The 16,333-nt window shown below is 50.2% G+C and overlaps 1 protein-coding gene across 2 annotated transcripts in view; it reads left to right on the top strand.

The window, feature by feature from the left end:
• Nucleotides 1–16,333, top strand: part of HS1BP3 (HCLS1 binding protein 3) — a 44,844-nt gene that overhangs the window by 2,016 nt on the left and 26,495 nt on the right. For both annotated transcript variants that reach the window (XR_008682437.2, XM_055399823.2), the window contains exons 2-4: nt 4,390–4,555; nt 9,203–9,410; nt 10,645–10,864. Coding sequence is in view for 1 of the 2 variants with exons in the window: in XM_055399823.2 (XP_055255798.2) it covers nt 4,390–4,555; nt 9,203–9,410; nt 10,645–10,864 (594 nt within the window). In the remaining variant the exon portion in view is untranslated. The remainder of the gene's footprint in view (nt 1–4,389; nt 4,556–9,202; nt 9,411–10,644; nt 10,865–16,333) is intronic.

Raw genomic sequence — 16,333 nt, 5'->3', positions numbered from 1 at the left:
ATGATTAGATGTGGGCCATGAGAGCAAGAAAGAGGAGTCAAGATTGACTACAAGACTTGTCTTGAGTTCCTGAAAGAGGGGCATTGCAATGGTCCAGCCCAGGAGACTATGGATGGAGCAGGTTTAGGAAGGTGAGAATCACCATTGGTCTGGACGTGTTCGTTAAGAAGCTTTCTGACAGCCAAGTGGAAATGTCGGGCAGGCAGCTGGGAGGAGTGTGGCTTTGAGGGGAGAGTCCGGATCAGAGAGGAATGAGCGAGCACTGGCTCACAGATGGGATTTAAAACCTTGGGCATGTTTGAGATCCCTGGGGAAGGTGAGTGAAAGAAGAGGTCTGAAGCGGGCACTTGGGGCAGGATTGTGGACCATCCAGGGAAGTGGCCAGCGAGAGAGAGAGGGCGCAGGGGTCCCAGAGCCTCAAGGACCAGAGAGAGGCCATCAGATACCTCTGGAGTAAGAGGAGAGGGAGAATTAGTCTTTGGGACATCAAAGAGATCCAACCAGTCCATCCTAAAGCAGATCAGTCCTGAATATTCATTGGAAGGACTGATGCTGAAGCTGAAACTCCAATACTTTGGCCACCTGATGTGAAGAAGTGACTCATTGGAAAAGACCCTGATGCTGGGAAAATTGAAGGTGGGAGGAGAAGGGGACGACAGAGGATGAGGTGGTTGGATGGCATCACTGACTCAAGGGACATGAGTTTGAATAAGCTCCAGGAGTTGGTGATGGACAAGGAAGCCTGGCGTGCTGCAGTCCATGGGGTCGCAAAGAGTCGGACACGACTGAGCGACTGAACTGAACTGAACACGGAGGTCATAGTGACCTGGGCATGGTCTGTTTCGGTTGCATGATGAGAACAAAAAACTGGTTAGAAAAAGTTCAAGATCAAAGAGGAGAGGAACCCAAGACGCCATTCTCTTGAGAAGTTTTGCTGGAAGGGGGAGCAGAAATGGAGCAGTAGCTCGAGGGGGAGATTGGGCGGAAGGACAGCTTTGGTTTGTCAGAGAAGTGGGAGTGATCCAGTAAGGAGGGGAGATTGATGGCACAGAGAAGACAGAAGACTTGACGTCCTTGAGTAGGTGAGGGGTTGTCTCAGGTAAGAGCTAGCCAGTTTGTCCCTAACAGCAGGGGAGGCAGACGCAGGCCAGGTGTGGATGCAAAGGGATGTGCTTGGAAGTTCTCCCACCGCTTCTCTTTTCTCAGTACACAGGAAGCAGGGTTGTAGGGAGAGAGCAGGTCCTGGGAGTTCGCGGATTTAGGCGACTTGGACTCTGTGCGGCGGGGTGGGGGAGGGTCCTGGGAGCAGTACCTGCATCATCTGGTGGCTGGTTAGACATGCAGACTCTCAGGCCTTGCTGGATCAGCCTCTGTGTGTTGACAAGATCACCGGGGGAACTGGGAAGGCACATCACAGTTCGGGAAGTTTGGTTTGGGGTATAGGTGGGCAGAAACCTACCCCCCACTCACTTTTTAAATCAGTTTATGTACTGTCTGTGGCTGTTTTCGCTCTACAACAGCTGAGTTGGGTCTGGTTGTAATGGAAACCCTGTGGCCTGCAAAACCTAAAATATTTGCTATCTGGCCCTTCACAAATAAAGCTTCCCTGGGGGCCTGAGGAGAATGGGAGACAGAGTGGATTAGGCTCAGGGGCGTGAGAGTCCCCGGGGGGCTTGTTATATGAGGATTGATTCAGCAGAGCCTGGAGGTGGGGCTCATGAGGCGAGGACCACACTTGGAGAACCCCCTAGACTGAAACCAAGCTGGGGTTGCCCGGCCCAGCACCGCAGCGTGCCGGTTGTGGCCATGAATTTCAAGCGGGACCAGTCAACACATCTAATCGCAGTGCAGGAGACTTGGGTTTCGTTCCCGGGGTCAGGAAGATCCTCTGGAGAAGGGAGCGGCAACCCCCTCCAGTATTCCTGCCTGAAGAATCCCATGGACAGAGGAGCCTAGCGGGCTACAGTCCATGGGGGTCACAGGGAGTCGGACACGACTGAGCCACTAACGCTTTAGTCGGTGTGTCTGTGCGTTTATCCCAGTGGCCTGCCACTGCCGGACTCTGGTGCCCAGGACCTGGAGAACTGGCGGGTTCAGGGGAACAGGCAGGGGACCTGAGTCTGTGATCCCAGCCGTGGGGCAGGGCCTCTCAACTGGGACGGCGTGACAGGACGAGGGGTACGGTGGAAATGTTGGGGGGACGTCACGGATAGAAGCCCTGGAGAAACTGTCGGCTGTGGTGTTCCGAGACAGAGCAGTAAGCAGGGCTGTTAGGAGCTGCGGGTCAGCGGGGAGGCAGGGGGCAGCCTGCAGGGAACCCTGGCTCCACCTCTCGCCCGCTGAGCCCAAGTACCCTTTTTGCGTCTGCTTCCCTGTAGCTCAAACGGTAAAGAATCTGCCTGCAATGCAGGAGACCAGGGTTCAATCCCTGGGTAAGGAAGATCCTCTGGAGAAGGAAATGGCAACTTAACTCCAGTATTCTTGCCTGTCTAATTCCATAGACAGGAGCCTGGCAGGCTGCAGCCCGTGGGGTTGCAAAAAGTTGGGACACGACTGAGCAACTAACACACTCCCTGGCTTTGGGCTTCCCTGATAGCTCAGCTGGTAAAGAATCTGCCTGCAATGTGCGAGACCCAGGTTCAATCCCTGGGTTGGGAAGATCCCCTGGAGAAGGGAAAGGCTACCCACTCCAGTATTCTGGCCTGGAGAATTCCATGGACTGTATAGTCCATGGGGTCTCAGAGTCGGACATGACTGAGTGATCAGAACACTCCCTGACTTGAAGCGGGTCTCAGCGGTGGTGTCCCTCTGTAGGGCCGCAGGAGCAGCTTAGACAGGCGAGGTCCCCACAGCAGAGCCTGCGGGGGTGCCTCTTGCCTTTAGTGCCCTCTGCCATCCTGTGCCCGTCACACTGTCACACAGTGACACCACGCACAGCGCCAGGAGTGGAGGGTCTTAGCGCCCAGTGGGAAGGCCAGGATGCTCGTCTGGTCATTGGCAAAAGGAAAGGAGGGCTGATCATTTGTTTTTCCAAGTGGCACGTGAATGCTGAACTTACTTAACACCCACCTGAAGGGAGGTTCGCCCGGGCTTTCACTTTCTTTCACTATACCAGCAGTCCCCAGCCTTTTTGGCACCAGGGACCGGTTTTGTGGAAGACAGTTTTTTCAGGGATTCGGGGTGGGGGTGGGTGGGGATGGTTTGGGGATGATTCGGTCTCATTACATTTATTACATTTATTATGCTGCCCCCGATCCAACAGGAGGCAGAGCTCAGGCAGTAATGCGAGCCACGGGGAACGGCTGTAAATGCAGTTGAAGCTTCCCTCGCTTGCAGGCTGCTCACCTCCTGTTGTGCGGGCAGGTTTCTAACCTGGACCAGTAACCATCTGTGGTCCAGGGTTGGGGACCCCTGCCTCCCTCCCTGTGAAGATGTCCGTGGGTGTAGAGGTTGCTACATTTGGCTGTGTGGTGGTGACAAATGGCATCGTGGTATGGTGTCACTTGCCTGGTGTGGAAGGAGTGCAGGGGGCAGGGTGTCACGTGTCGGATTGGGACAGAGTGCGGGGGGTGGGGGAAGGGCCATGTCCCAGCTGTCGCCCTGGCAGCCCAACCCTGTGGGCCCTCCCCTTTCTCATCTTCTGAAAGTCCTGGCCTGCAGAGGGTAGGTCTGGACCCTGATAACGGTGTGTCCCGCGCATCCTGCCGCAGGCGTTTGTGGGGTTTAAGTGCGCAGGTCTCCATGATACCCTCACCCAGAATGAGGAATACATTTAGCCTTTTTTCTCAGCTCAGGGAAAACATTTCATAACTTCTTTGCTCACTGTGCGATTCATTGCATTTGTGTAGCATTTAAAAATTCTCAAAGAGCTGCAACGTTTTGCCAAGTATCCACTCAAAGCTTGCGTTAGTCATTCAGTCGTGTCCGAATCTTTGCAACCCCATGGACGAAGGCCCGCCAGACTCCTCTGTCCATGGGATTTCAAAGGCAAGAATACTGGAGTGGGTTGCCATTTCCTTCTCCAGGGCATCTTCCCGATCCAGGGATCGAACTCAGGTCTCCTGCACTTCAGGCAGATTCTTTACAATCGGAGCAAAGAATTTGCTGTTTCTACAAGCCCCACCTTCTCTGCTGTCACGTGTTTTCCTGCTGAGAACAGGCCTTTGTTCTTGAGGGACCCACAGGCAGGGCCCTGGCCTGGGAAGCCAGGCTTCAGGAGGGGCTGGCATGTGGTGGGGTGGGTAGCCTGGAGTTGGACCCCTGAGGACTTGCCCAGCGGAGGAGCCTTGCACCCAGGCCAGCGGGATCCCCTGAGGACTTACCAGCATTTCGCTCAAGAAGCCTGCTGACTTGAACCTGACCTTCCTCTGCCTTCTCTCCCTCTGGCAGGCGAGTTCAGAATGTCCACACGGGCCTGGACCTGAGCGTGCCTCAGCACCGGGAGGTGCGGGGCAAGATGGTGTCGGGGCACGTGGAGTACCAGATCCTGGTGGTCACCCGGCTGGCCGCGTTCAAGTCGGCCAAGCACAGGCCCGAGGACGTCGTCCAGTTCCTGGTGAGCTAGGGGCTCTGGCAGGGTGCTTCCCAGGGTCCAGAGGTCCAAGGAGACAAACACGCCTCCCACCAGGGTGCAGGTAGCAGCAGGCCGCGAGCAATGCTCTAGCCAGCCCTCAGTCGGAGGATGCCAGAGTGCATTGGCAGTAAGGACACGAGTGAATCAGATGCTGACCGTCTATGGGGGGACAAATCTATGAAGAGACAGGAGCCCAGGGGAGGGGGGCGGGGGCTGTGGGGGTGTCGAGAGGGGGCACCTAAGCTATCCTAGGGGAAGGGTTCGGAGAGAGGTCAGAGCTGAGCTGTGGTGTGACGAGCAGGTGGAGCCGTCAGCATTAGGGCAGATGCAACACTCCTTTGGTCTCTCCCCTTCAGTCTACAGCCAGTAAAACACCCACAGCAGTCCTGCACATTTGTCCTTCTAGAGGCGGGCCGATCGGAACACACAGAGGAGGCGGAGCTGGGGGCATAGTAGAGGTGGTGCGTGCAGTCATGGATCCCCAGCCCTGGGGGCCAAGCTCACAGCCCCTGGAACCCAGTGGCATCAGGGAGGCGGCACACACACCTCCAGCCACCTGGCCTCATCAACCGCCTGCAGCCACAGGAACTGGGCAGCAGGGCCTGCAGCCCCGTCCCTCCAGGTGCAGGGCTGACCCACAGCTCTAGCCTTCCTACCCCCCAACCACAGTGGGGGCATCCCTAAACCTGACAACCCCAGACACGGCGTAAGTGCAGGTGATTTCCGCCCCACCCGCTCCCATGCGAGGCCGAGCCTGTGACACAGCGGAAGGGCCCATCACCCCCGTGTCCTAGGCAGTGATGGCAGCAAGGCAGCAGCAACCATGGGGGCACAAGCGGTGACGACAGGGGCACCAGGCCACACCTCCAACAGGGGCATTGGAGGCTGGAAAGTGCCAGTCTTCTAGTATAACTAGAGGCAGTGCAGTTTAGTTCAGTCACTCAGTCGTGTCTGACTCTTTGTGACCCCATGGCCTCCCTGTCCGTCACCAACTCCCGGAGCTTACTCATACTCTTGTCCATTGAGTCGGTGATGCCATCCAACCATCTCATCCTCTGTTGTCCCCTTCTCCTCCCGCCGTCAATCTTTCCGAGTATCAGGGTCTTTTCCAATGAGTCAGTTCTTCGCATCAGGTGGCCAAAGTATTGGAGCTTCAGCTTCAGCATCAGTCCTTCCAATGAATATTCAGGACTGATTTCCTTTAGAATGGACTGGTTGGATCTCCTTGCTGTCCAAGGGACTCTCAAGAGTCTTCTCCAACACCACAGTTCAAAAGCATCAGTTCTTCACTCTGACTTCTTTATGGTTCAACTCTCACATCCACACATGACCACTGGAGAAACCATAGCTTTGACCAGATGGACCTTTGTCAGGAAAGTAATGTCTCTGCTTTTTTATACGCTGTCTATGTTTCTCATAGCTTTTCTTTCAAGGAGCAAGGCTTTTAATTTCATGGCTGCAGTCACCATCTGCAGTGCTTTGGGAGCCCAGAAAACCAAAAACTTGTGCTGTGGCGCCACCTGCTGGAAAAAGAAGAAAAACCTCTCACCTGTTGACTTGTTAGAAATCAAATTTTAAAAAATGAAAGCTGTTTCATGCTTCAAATGTCCCAGCAGAGGAAGACCTCATCAAGCACCATGAAGAATCACAGTAACACTGTCACAAAAAGAAAATGATGATTCTCTATAAACCAAATTTAAAGTCCCAGAACAGTGCAGCCTGGTAGAGAATTCGAAACGACTGTCTTGAAGAAGCTCAACAAGCAACAAGAAAACTCAGGGATGACGTTAACAAGCAGAAGATATACTTTCCCAAAGAGATTGAAACTCTAAAAAGGAACCAAACAGAAATTCTGGATCTGAAGGACTCAGTAAGTGAAATGAAGCATACATACTTTAGAAAAGGATTAGAAGTAGAGAAGACCATATAGAAGCAAGAATTAGCAAGTTTAAAGATAAAAATCTAGAAATGATACAGTTAGAAGAGGAAAGGGAATTAAGATTCAAAATAACAGAGAGAAAATTCTACAAGAACTATCCAAATGTTTTAGGAAGGGCAACCTTAGGATATTGGGTGTCCCAGAAGCAGGAGAGAGAGAGAGAGAAGTAAGCAGAGAGTTTATTTAAAGAAATGATAGTGGAGAACATCTCTCAAACCAGGGAAAGGAATTGGGTGTACAAGTCCATGAAGCCAAGAGAACACCCGATTGCCTCAGTGCAAAAAGGTGTTGCTAGTGATAAAGAATCTGCCTGCCATTGCAGGAGATGCAAGAGATGTGGATTCGATCCCTGGGTCGGGAAGATCCCCTGGAGGAGGAAATGACACTCTACTCCAGTATTCTTGCCTGGAAAATGCCATGGGCAGAGGAGCCTGGAAGACTGTATAGTCCATGGTGCTGCAAAGAGTCAGACATGACTGAGCGACTAACACTTCACATACTAGATTCTAAGAGAAAAGAAGTTATGGCACAGTTTTTTTGAGTAAAAGACATTCAGCACATCCTGGAAAGTGTCTGAAGAGTGTGATTTTTTCATTTGCTTCTTAAACAGACTTTTGGTGAGAACCAAGGTGCAATGTGATAGCAGGTAGGAACTGCTTTGTTCTACTGGGTGGTTTGCAGCTTTGTTCCACTGGGTGGGTTCAAATCTGATTTGACCCCAGTGGAGCTTAGTGCACCCATGTTTTTCAGAGATGGGAGCAAAGAAGAGATATCTGAGATCCAAGTCCCTGGGCAAGATGGAGAGGCAGCACTCGGGGGCCTGTGAGAGGCCCCGGCCAACACGCTGGGTCCTGGCTGGCCTCCCCAGCCAGGGTGTGAGGGCACACCTCTGACACCTCCACCGTCACACCTGTGCCACTTCCTCCTGACCAGTGATGCCTTTGCCCTGTGGGTAGCTGTGTGCAAGGGTGCCCGTGCAGAGAGTTGCCTCTCAAACATTTTGAACCCCCTGTGGGAGCCAAGCACACATTTACACCCTATGAGATCTGGGGGTGTAACCCAAAACCTGAACTTTCTTTGAAGTTCCATCATTTAGCTTTAAAAAAGAATGAGCATTTTGCTTTCTGCTCCTGCTTTGGAGCACTGATGTGTGTGGGCCTGGGATGGGGTGGTACCCTACCTAGGCTGTCCATACTACCAGCGTCCTGGAGCCCCACAGCTGACTCCCAGAACCTGGGTCCTGGTGGGCCTGGCGGCCTGGCCTGCATGGAGCAGTCAGGCCTGCAGAGGGCGCGCTGCCCCCTCACCTGGTGGAGTCAGGTTTTGGGAACCACCAGGAGTTGGAGCCTGCGTCACTTTTGTGAAAGGATGCTTTCCTTTCCTTGAAAGCCTTCCTTGAAAGCTGTTCTCAGCAAAGCTCCCAAGTCAAGCTCTTTGATGACAACTGCAGGCCACAGTCCTCTGTCTCAGATGACTCCCCACTGGGTTTCCTGAGGTCTCCCAGTGCCCCAGCCACCTGCCAACATCTGGAACTCTCCCAGCCTGGGCACTCTGATGCCCGTGCTCGACAGCCAGGGCTGTGTGCTCCAACAGAGTTGAGCGACCGGACTGCTGGGTGTCCCTTGTCTGAATGCATCCAGACAGCCCATCAGCCACGGCAGCGTTTCAGGGTATACTGGGCACACAGCCCTGGTCTGGGAGCAGAAGTGGGAATATCTGTGTTCATCCCTAATGCTCCCAAGGAGTTGAGGGGACAGGCCCAGCATGTGGGGAGAGCACAGGGGAGTCCAGAACAAGGGAGGACAGTGGGCTGTTTTGGGGTGTGGCGTGGAGTGGGTGACTTCTCTGAGTGCCTGCATTGGTTTACACAGACCACAGTGATGGCGCCGATCCCCAGTCCTACAGTTGCTCCCTTAACTGGAAACCTGGAGCCTCAGGGACAGAGACCACGCTGGATGTCCCCATACGGAGTGAACACACAGCAAGAGCTTGATGAATGGATGCGCCCTTAGCTGCAGCGGGAGTTCTAGTGAGAGACTGAGAGGTGGTAGCAGTCCCCTTGAACTCCGCAGGAAGCCGAGTGACCCGGGGTGACTCTGACGGCCGAGGACCACCTTCTAACAGCCAGGAGGAGCCCCAGCCTGCTTCTCTGCGGTTCCGGTGTCAGAGGGGTCCTGGCTGGCCCCAGGACCATAAACCAGCCTTGCAATATCTGTTCTCCACCATCTGAGCACTGTAAGGACTGGCCTTGTCAAAGGCTGTTGCTAGTTCACAGGAGAATGACCCAGAGAAAAGGTGACTTGTTGCCAGAAGAGGACCTAACAGCCGGCCAGACCGTGAGGTCACCCTGCTAATGCACAGAAGCCCAGAATGGAGATGTAGGTCACAGTCACCTGCAGGCCAAGTCCCTGTATCAAGTGTCTCTACCCAGACCGGTGACAGGGCCCTGAATCCACCACGATTGCATCCTTCCTTTGGGCCATTGGGACTTCGGAGGTTGTGCCCAGTGTTGATCAGGAGGCTTAGAGCATGGAGCAGAGGGTCGGATGGGAGGCACCTGCCTCTGGTCCTGGAGGAGGGCCCACCTAGGAGCCCGGCCCTCGTGGGGACCTCTGTTGGGCTTGAGGGGCGGGGCACAGCCCTCTGTTTTCCCTCTTCACTCAGGAAACCACCTGCTCCTCTCATTCCAGGTCTCCAAAAAGTACAGCGACATTGAGGAGTTTTACCAGAAACTTTGCAGTCGTTACCCGACGGCCAGCCTGCCCCCGCTCCCCAGGAAGGTCCTGTTTGTTGGGGAGGGCGACATCCGGGAGCGGAGGGCCCTGTTCGACGAGATTCTGCGCTGCATCTCCAAGGATGCCGAGCTGGCAGGCAGTCCCGAGCTGCTGGAATTCTTAGGTACCTGAGGCCCTGACCCAAATCCCTACGGGCCCCTGGCCCAGAACTAGGCCTCACTGCCCTGGCTTGGGGGAGGGGGGCAGGGTGTGGTCCACAGCACCCTCTGCAGCCCAGAGACCTCGGCCAGGCTGTTGAGGCACGTGGGCTTCATTCACTGCCGTGCTTGGGCCGGGGTCATGGGTGGTGGGTGGAAGGGGCCTGGGACCCAGCCCTGGAGGATGGACTGCTTGGGTGCTGGACGGGGCTCACCCAGTGGCCTTCCCCATAGTCTGACCACACACACACACACACACACACACACACACACACGCAGGATCGGGTGGTCTGACTTTCCTAGCCTCTCTGTGCCTTGGTTTCCTTATCCCTAAAATGAAGGTACAATCAGGATCTCTCACATGAGATTTTTGCAATATTTAAATGAATTTATATCTATCAAATGGCAACGCACTCCAGTATTCCTGCCGTAAAATTACATGAACAGAGGAGTTTGGTGGGCTACAGTCCACGGGGTCAGAAAGAGTTGGATGCAACTGAGCATACCTGTAAAAATGCCCTTTGTGTGATGCTTACCCCATGAAATTGAAGGTTCATGAGATTTTGAAAGGGATTTCGCATTAGTCTTAATAAAATAGCAAAGCATAATGTAATACAACGTAATCAATACCACTTAGTTCCACATGTCATATCAGTGTACAGATCACGTCCTGTGTGCCAGGCACTCTGTGGCATGTTGACGGGTTCTTTACCCACAGGGTGATATATCTTAGAAGTTCACTTTCAAAAATACGCTGTTCAGTAACTGGATAGAGTTAAACAAGCATTCTAAACCCATGCTTCTCAAACCGTCGGTGGGGGAAGGGCTAACCATTTTTATTCCCGATCTGTTGCAGACAAGCATTCCAAGGTGCTATGGAAGCTTCTGGATCTTGCTCCCCCTTTCTGTAGTTGCCTCATTGTGGACACCCGCCGGTGGACCACACTTTGAGAAGTGCTTACGAAAGCCAGTTTGTGGTGAAGCTGTCCCAGTTTGTTCTGGAATCTTCCACCTGCTCACTGTGTCTCATGGAGTTCATAGTCTAGACCCTCACACTTTGCTGACCTCCCCCCCTACACTCACCCACACAGACCTGTCATCCTAGTCCCAGGACGCGGCGGGAGGCCTCCAGCCCCGGGTGCTGGTGCAGGAGCTTGCATGCCGGGAGGTGCCAGGCACCGTCTCTGTCTCCTTCCACAGGCACCAGGTCCCCCGGGGCCGCGGATCTCAGCAGCAGAGATGTCTCAGTCCTGGACACAGACAGCCAAGCAGGGGACGAGGATGCTTTGGACTTTTTCCAGCAGCAGGACCAAGTGGAAGATGAGGGTCTCCCCACGCTGGGCCACCGGGATGGGGGTGCAGGGAAATCCTCGGAGGAGGAGGAAGAGGAGGAGGCCCTAGACCCTCTGGGCATCATGCGGTACGTCTCCCCTTCTGGGTGGGGCTCCCCCCATCTGGCTTGCTCCAGGCTCCTCCCTCTCTCCTGGGGGTTGGAGAAAACCCATCTCCCTATATCATCACCCTGAGGGGGCCTGGTACTCAGAGGGACTGGCACTGTTCATCCTTGATATCTCCTGGGTCTTCGAGTCTAGGCCTAGATATCACCTGCCCCTCCCTGGTCACAGGGTGGCCCTCCAGCATTCTGCACTGAGGCCTGGCAGGCTGCCACCCCAACCCTGACACTTCAGCAGCCCAGGCATCCTGAACCTGGCCCAGGAGGCCTGGCTTCTCTGTCCAGCTTATCATGGAGCCTGTGACTTGCTTCGTGTGGCCAGGGTCCCACTGCCCTGAAGGTGGAGCTGTTTACCTTGGCCCTGCCTCCCCAAGATAAGGCTGGAGGGGACTGGTGACCGCTAAGGTGCTGAGAGTGATGGAAGGAAGTAGAGTGAGCCCTGTGTAGACTGGTTCCCTCTACATGCACATGCGTGAACACACGTGCACACATGTGTGACCGCTCGTGCATACACACGTGCATTGGGGAAGAAGAGACAGCTAGCTGTGATCTTTTTTGTTTGTTTGTTTTTTATTAGAGGCTAATTATTTTACAATATTATATTGGTTGGTTTTGCCATACATTAACATGAATCCGCCCCGGGTGTACAAGTTCCCCCGCCTGAACCCCCCTCCCACATCCCTCTGGGTCATCCCCGCACACCAGCCCCGAGCATCCTGTAACATGCATCGACCCTGAATTGGTGATTCGTTACACATATGACAACATACATGTTTCAATGCCATTCTCCCAAATCGTCCCACCCTCACCTTCTCCCACAGAGTCCCAAAGACTGTACTATACATCTGTGTCTCTATTGCTGTCTCATATACAGGGTTATCATTTGCCTCTTTCTAAATTCCATATATATGTGTTAGTATACTGTATTGGTGTTTCTCTTTCTGGCTTACTTCACTCTGTATAATAGGCTCCAGTTTCATCCACCTCATTAGAACTGATTCAAATGCATTCTTTTTAATGGCTGAGTAATACTCCATTGTGTATATGTACCAAAGTTTTCTTATCCATTCGTCTGCAGATGGACATCTAGGTTGTTTCCATGTCCTGGCTATTATAAACAGTACAGCAATGAACATTGGAGTAATTCTGGTTTCCTCGGTGTGTACGCCCAGGAGTGCGATTGCTGGATCACATGGCAGTTCTGTTTCCAGTTTTTTGAGGAATCTCCACGCTGTTCTCCATAGTGGCTGTACTAGTTTGCATTCCCACCAACAGTGTAAGAGGGTTCCCTTCGCTCCACACCCTCTCCAGCATTTATTGCGTGTAGACTTTGGGATAGCAGCCATTCTGACTGGTGTGAAATGTATCTCATTGTGGTTTTGATTTTCGTTTCTCTGATTATGAGGGATGTTGAGCATTTTTTCATGTGTTTGTTAGCCATCTTTCGGAGAAGGCAATGGCAAGCCACTCCAGTACTATTGCCTAGAAAATCCCATGGATGGAGGAGCCTGGTGGGCTGCAGTCCGTGGGGTCGCTAGGGGTCGGACACGACTGAGCGACTTCACTTTCACTTTCACACATTGGAGAAGGAAATGGCGACCCACTCCAGTGTTCTTGCCTGGAGAGTCCCAGGGACGGGGGGAGCCTGGTGGGCTTCCGTCTATGGGGTCACACAGAGTCGGACACGACTGAAGTGACTTAGCAGCAGCCATCTTTATGTCTTCTTTGGAGAAATGTCTGTTTAGTTCTTTGGCCCATTTTTTGATTGGGTCATTTATTTTTTTGGAATTGAGCTGCAGGAGCTGCTTGTATATTTTGGAGATTAATCCTTTATCAGTTGCTTCATTTGCTATTATTTTCTCCCATTCTGAAGGCTGTCTTTTCACCTTACTTATAGTTTTCTTTGCTGTGCAGAAGCTTTTGATTTTAATTAGGTCCCATGTGTTTATTTTTGCTTTTATTTCCAATATTCTGGGAGGTGGGTCTTGGAGGATCCTACTGTGATTTATGTCGGAGAGTGTTTTGCCTACGTTCTCCTCTAGGAGTTTTATAGTTTCTGGTCTTACATTTAGCTCTCTAATCCATTTTGAGTTTATTTTGGTGTATGGTGTTAGGAAGTGTTGTAGTTTCATTCTTTTACAAGTGGCTGACCAGTTTTCCCAGCACCACTTGTTAAAGAGACTGTCTTTTCTCCATTTTATATTCTTGCCTCTTTTGTCAAAGATAAGGTGTCCCTAGGTGCGTGGATTTGTCTCTGGGCTTTCTATTTTGTTCCATTGATCTATATTTCTGTCTTTATGCCAGTACCATACTGTCTTGATGACTGTGGCTTTGTAGTAGAGCCTGAAGTCCGGCAGGTTAATTCCCCCAGTTCCATTCTTCTTCCTCAAGATTGCTATGGCTATTCGAGGTTTTTTGTATTTCCATACAAATTGTGAGATTATTTGTTCTAGTTCTGTGAAAAAGATCATTGGTAGCTTGATAGGGATTGCATTGAATGTATAAATTACTTTGGGTAGTATACTCATTTTTACAATATTTATTCTTCCAATCCACGAACATGGTATATTTCTCCATCTATTACTGTCCTCTTTGATTACTTTCACTAGTGTTTTATAGTTTTCTATGTACAAGTCTTTTGTTTCCTTAGGTAGATATATTCCTAAGTATTTACTTCTTTTCGTTGCAACAGTGAATGGAATAGTTTCCTTAATTTCTCTTTTCTATTTTCTCATTATTAGTGTATAGGAATGCAAGGGATTTCTGTGTGTTGATTTTATATCCTGCAACGTTACTGTAATCATTATTTGGCTCTAGTAGTTTTCTGGTGGAGTCTTTAGGGTTTTCTGTGTAGAGGATCATGTCATCAGCGAACAGTGAAAGTTTTACTTCTTCTATTCCAATTTGTATTCCTTTTATGTCCTTTTCTGCTCTGATTGCTGTGGCCAAAACTTCCAGAACTATGTTGAATAGTAATGGTGAGAGTGGGCACCCTTGTCTTGTTCCTAACTTTAGGGGAAATCCTTTCAGTTTTTCACCATTGAGGATAATGTTTGCTATGGGTTTGTCATATATAGCTTTTATTATGTTGAGGTATGTCCCTTCTATTCCCACTTTCTGGAGGGTTTTTATCATAAATGGATGTTGAATTTTGTCAAAGGCTTTCTCTGCATCTATTGAGATAATCATATGATTTTTATTTTTCAGTTTGTTAATGTGGTGTATTACATTGATTGATTTGCGGATATTGAAGAATCCTTGCATTCCTGGGATAAAGCCCACTTGGTCATGATGTATGATCTTCTTAATGTGTTGTTGGATTCTGATTGCTAGAATTTTGTTAAGGATTTTTGCATCTATATTCATCAGTGACATTGGCCTGTAGTTTTCTTTTTTCGTGGGGTCTTTACCAGGTTTTGGGATTAGGGTGATGGTGGCCTCATAGAATGAGTTTGGAAGTTTCCCTTCCTCAGCAATTTTCTGGAAGAGTTTGAGTAGAATAGGTGTTAGCTCTTCTCTAAATTTTTGGTAGAATTCAGCTGTGAAGCCGTCTGGACCTGGGCTTTTGTTTGCTGGGAGATTTCTGATTACAGCCTCAATTTCCGTGCTTGTGATGGGTTTGTTCAGATTTTCTGTTTCTTCCTGGTTCAGTTTTGGAAAGTTGTACTTTTCTAGGAATTTGTCCATTTCTTCCAGGTTATTCATTTTATTGCCATATAATTGCTGATAGTATTCTCTAATAATCCTTTGTATTTCTGTGTTGTCGATTGTGATCTCTCCATTTTCATTTCTAATTTTATTGATTTGGTTCTTCTCCCTTTGTTTCTTGATGAGTCTGGCTAGTGGTTTGTCAATTTTATTTACCGTCTCAAAGAACCAACTTTTGGCTTTGTTGATTTTTGCTATGGTCTCTTTTGTTTCTTTTGCATTTATCTCTGCCCTAATTTTTACTATTTCTTTCATTCTACTGACCCTGGTGAACTCCCAGATGTTCAAGCAGGTTTTAGAAAAGGCAGAGGCACCAGAGATCAAATTGCCAACATCCGCTGGATCATGGAGAAAGCAAGAGAGTTTCAGAAAAACATCTATTTCTGCTTCATTGACTATGCCAAAGCCTTTGACTGTGTCGATCACAATAAACTGTGGAACATTCTGAAAGAGATGGGAATCCCAGACCACCTGACCTGCCTCTTGAGAAACCTGTATGCAGGTCAGGAAGCAACAGTTAGAACTGGACATAGAACAACAGACTGGTTCCAAATAGGAAAAGGTGTACGTCAAGGTTGTATATTGTCACCTTGCTTATTTAACTTCTATGCAGAGTACATCATGAGGAACGCTGGGCTGGAAGAAGCACAAGCTGGAATCAAGATTGCTGGGAGAAATATCAATAATCTCAGATATGCAGATGACACTACCCTTATGGCAGAAAGTGAAGAGGAACTCAAAAGCCTCTTGATGAAAGTGAAAGAGGAGAGTGAAAAGGTTGGCTTGAAGCTCAACATTCAGAAAACAAAGATCATGGCATCTGGTCCCATCCCTTCATGGGAAATAGATGGAAAAACAGTGGAAACAGTGTCAGACTTTATTTTTTGGGGCTCCCAAATCACTGCAGATGCTGATTGCAGCCATGAAATTAAAAGACGCTTGCTCCTTGGAAGGAAAGTTATGACCAACCTTGATAGTATATTAAAAAGCAGAGACATTACTTTGCCAACCAAGGTCCGTCTAGTCAAGGCAATGGTTTTTCCCGTGGTCATGTATGGATGTGAGAGAGTTGGACTGTGAAGAAAGCTGATCGCCGAAGAATCGATGCTTTTGAACTGTGGTGTTGGAGAAGACTCTTGAGAGTCCCTTATACTGCAAGGAGATCCAACCAGTCCATTCTAAAGGAGATCAATCCTGGATGTTCATTGGAGGGACTGATGCTAAAGCTGAAACTGCAATACTTTGGCCACCTCATGCGGCGAGTTGACTCACTGGAAAAGACTCTGATGCTGGGAAAGGTTGGGGGCAGGAGGAGAAGGGGACGACAGAGAATGAGATGGCTGGATGGCATCACCGACTCTGTGGACATGAGTTTGAGTGTACTCTGGGAGTTGGTGATGGACAGGGAGGTCTGGCGTGCTGTGATTCATGGGGTCGCGGAGAGTCGGACACGACTGAGCGACTGAACTGAACTGACTGACCCTGGGGTTCTTCATTTCTTCCTTTTCTAGTTGCTTTAGATGTAGAGTTAGGTTATTTAGTTGACTTTTTTCTTGTTTCTTGAGGTGTGCCTGTATTGCTATCAACTTCCCCCTTAGCACTGCTTTTACAGTGTCCCAGAGGTTTTGGGTTGTTGTGTTTTCATTTTCATTCATTTTTATGCATATTTTGATTTCTCTTTTGATTTCTTCTATGATTTGTTCATTATTCAGCAGCGTGTTGTTCAGC

Source organism: Moschus berezovskii, chromosome 11 (assembly GCF_049115385.1).
Source record: "Moschus berezovskii isolate FMDL1 chromosome 11, NW_MosBer_1.0, whole genome shotgun sequence".
Lineage (NCBI taxonomy): Eukaryota > Metazoa > Chordata > Mammalia > Artiodactyla > Moschidae > Moschus > Moschus berezovskii.
The sequence above is the reverse complement of the archived record's forward strand: the minus strand, read 5'-3'. Positions and strand labels throughout refer to the sequence as shown.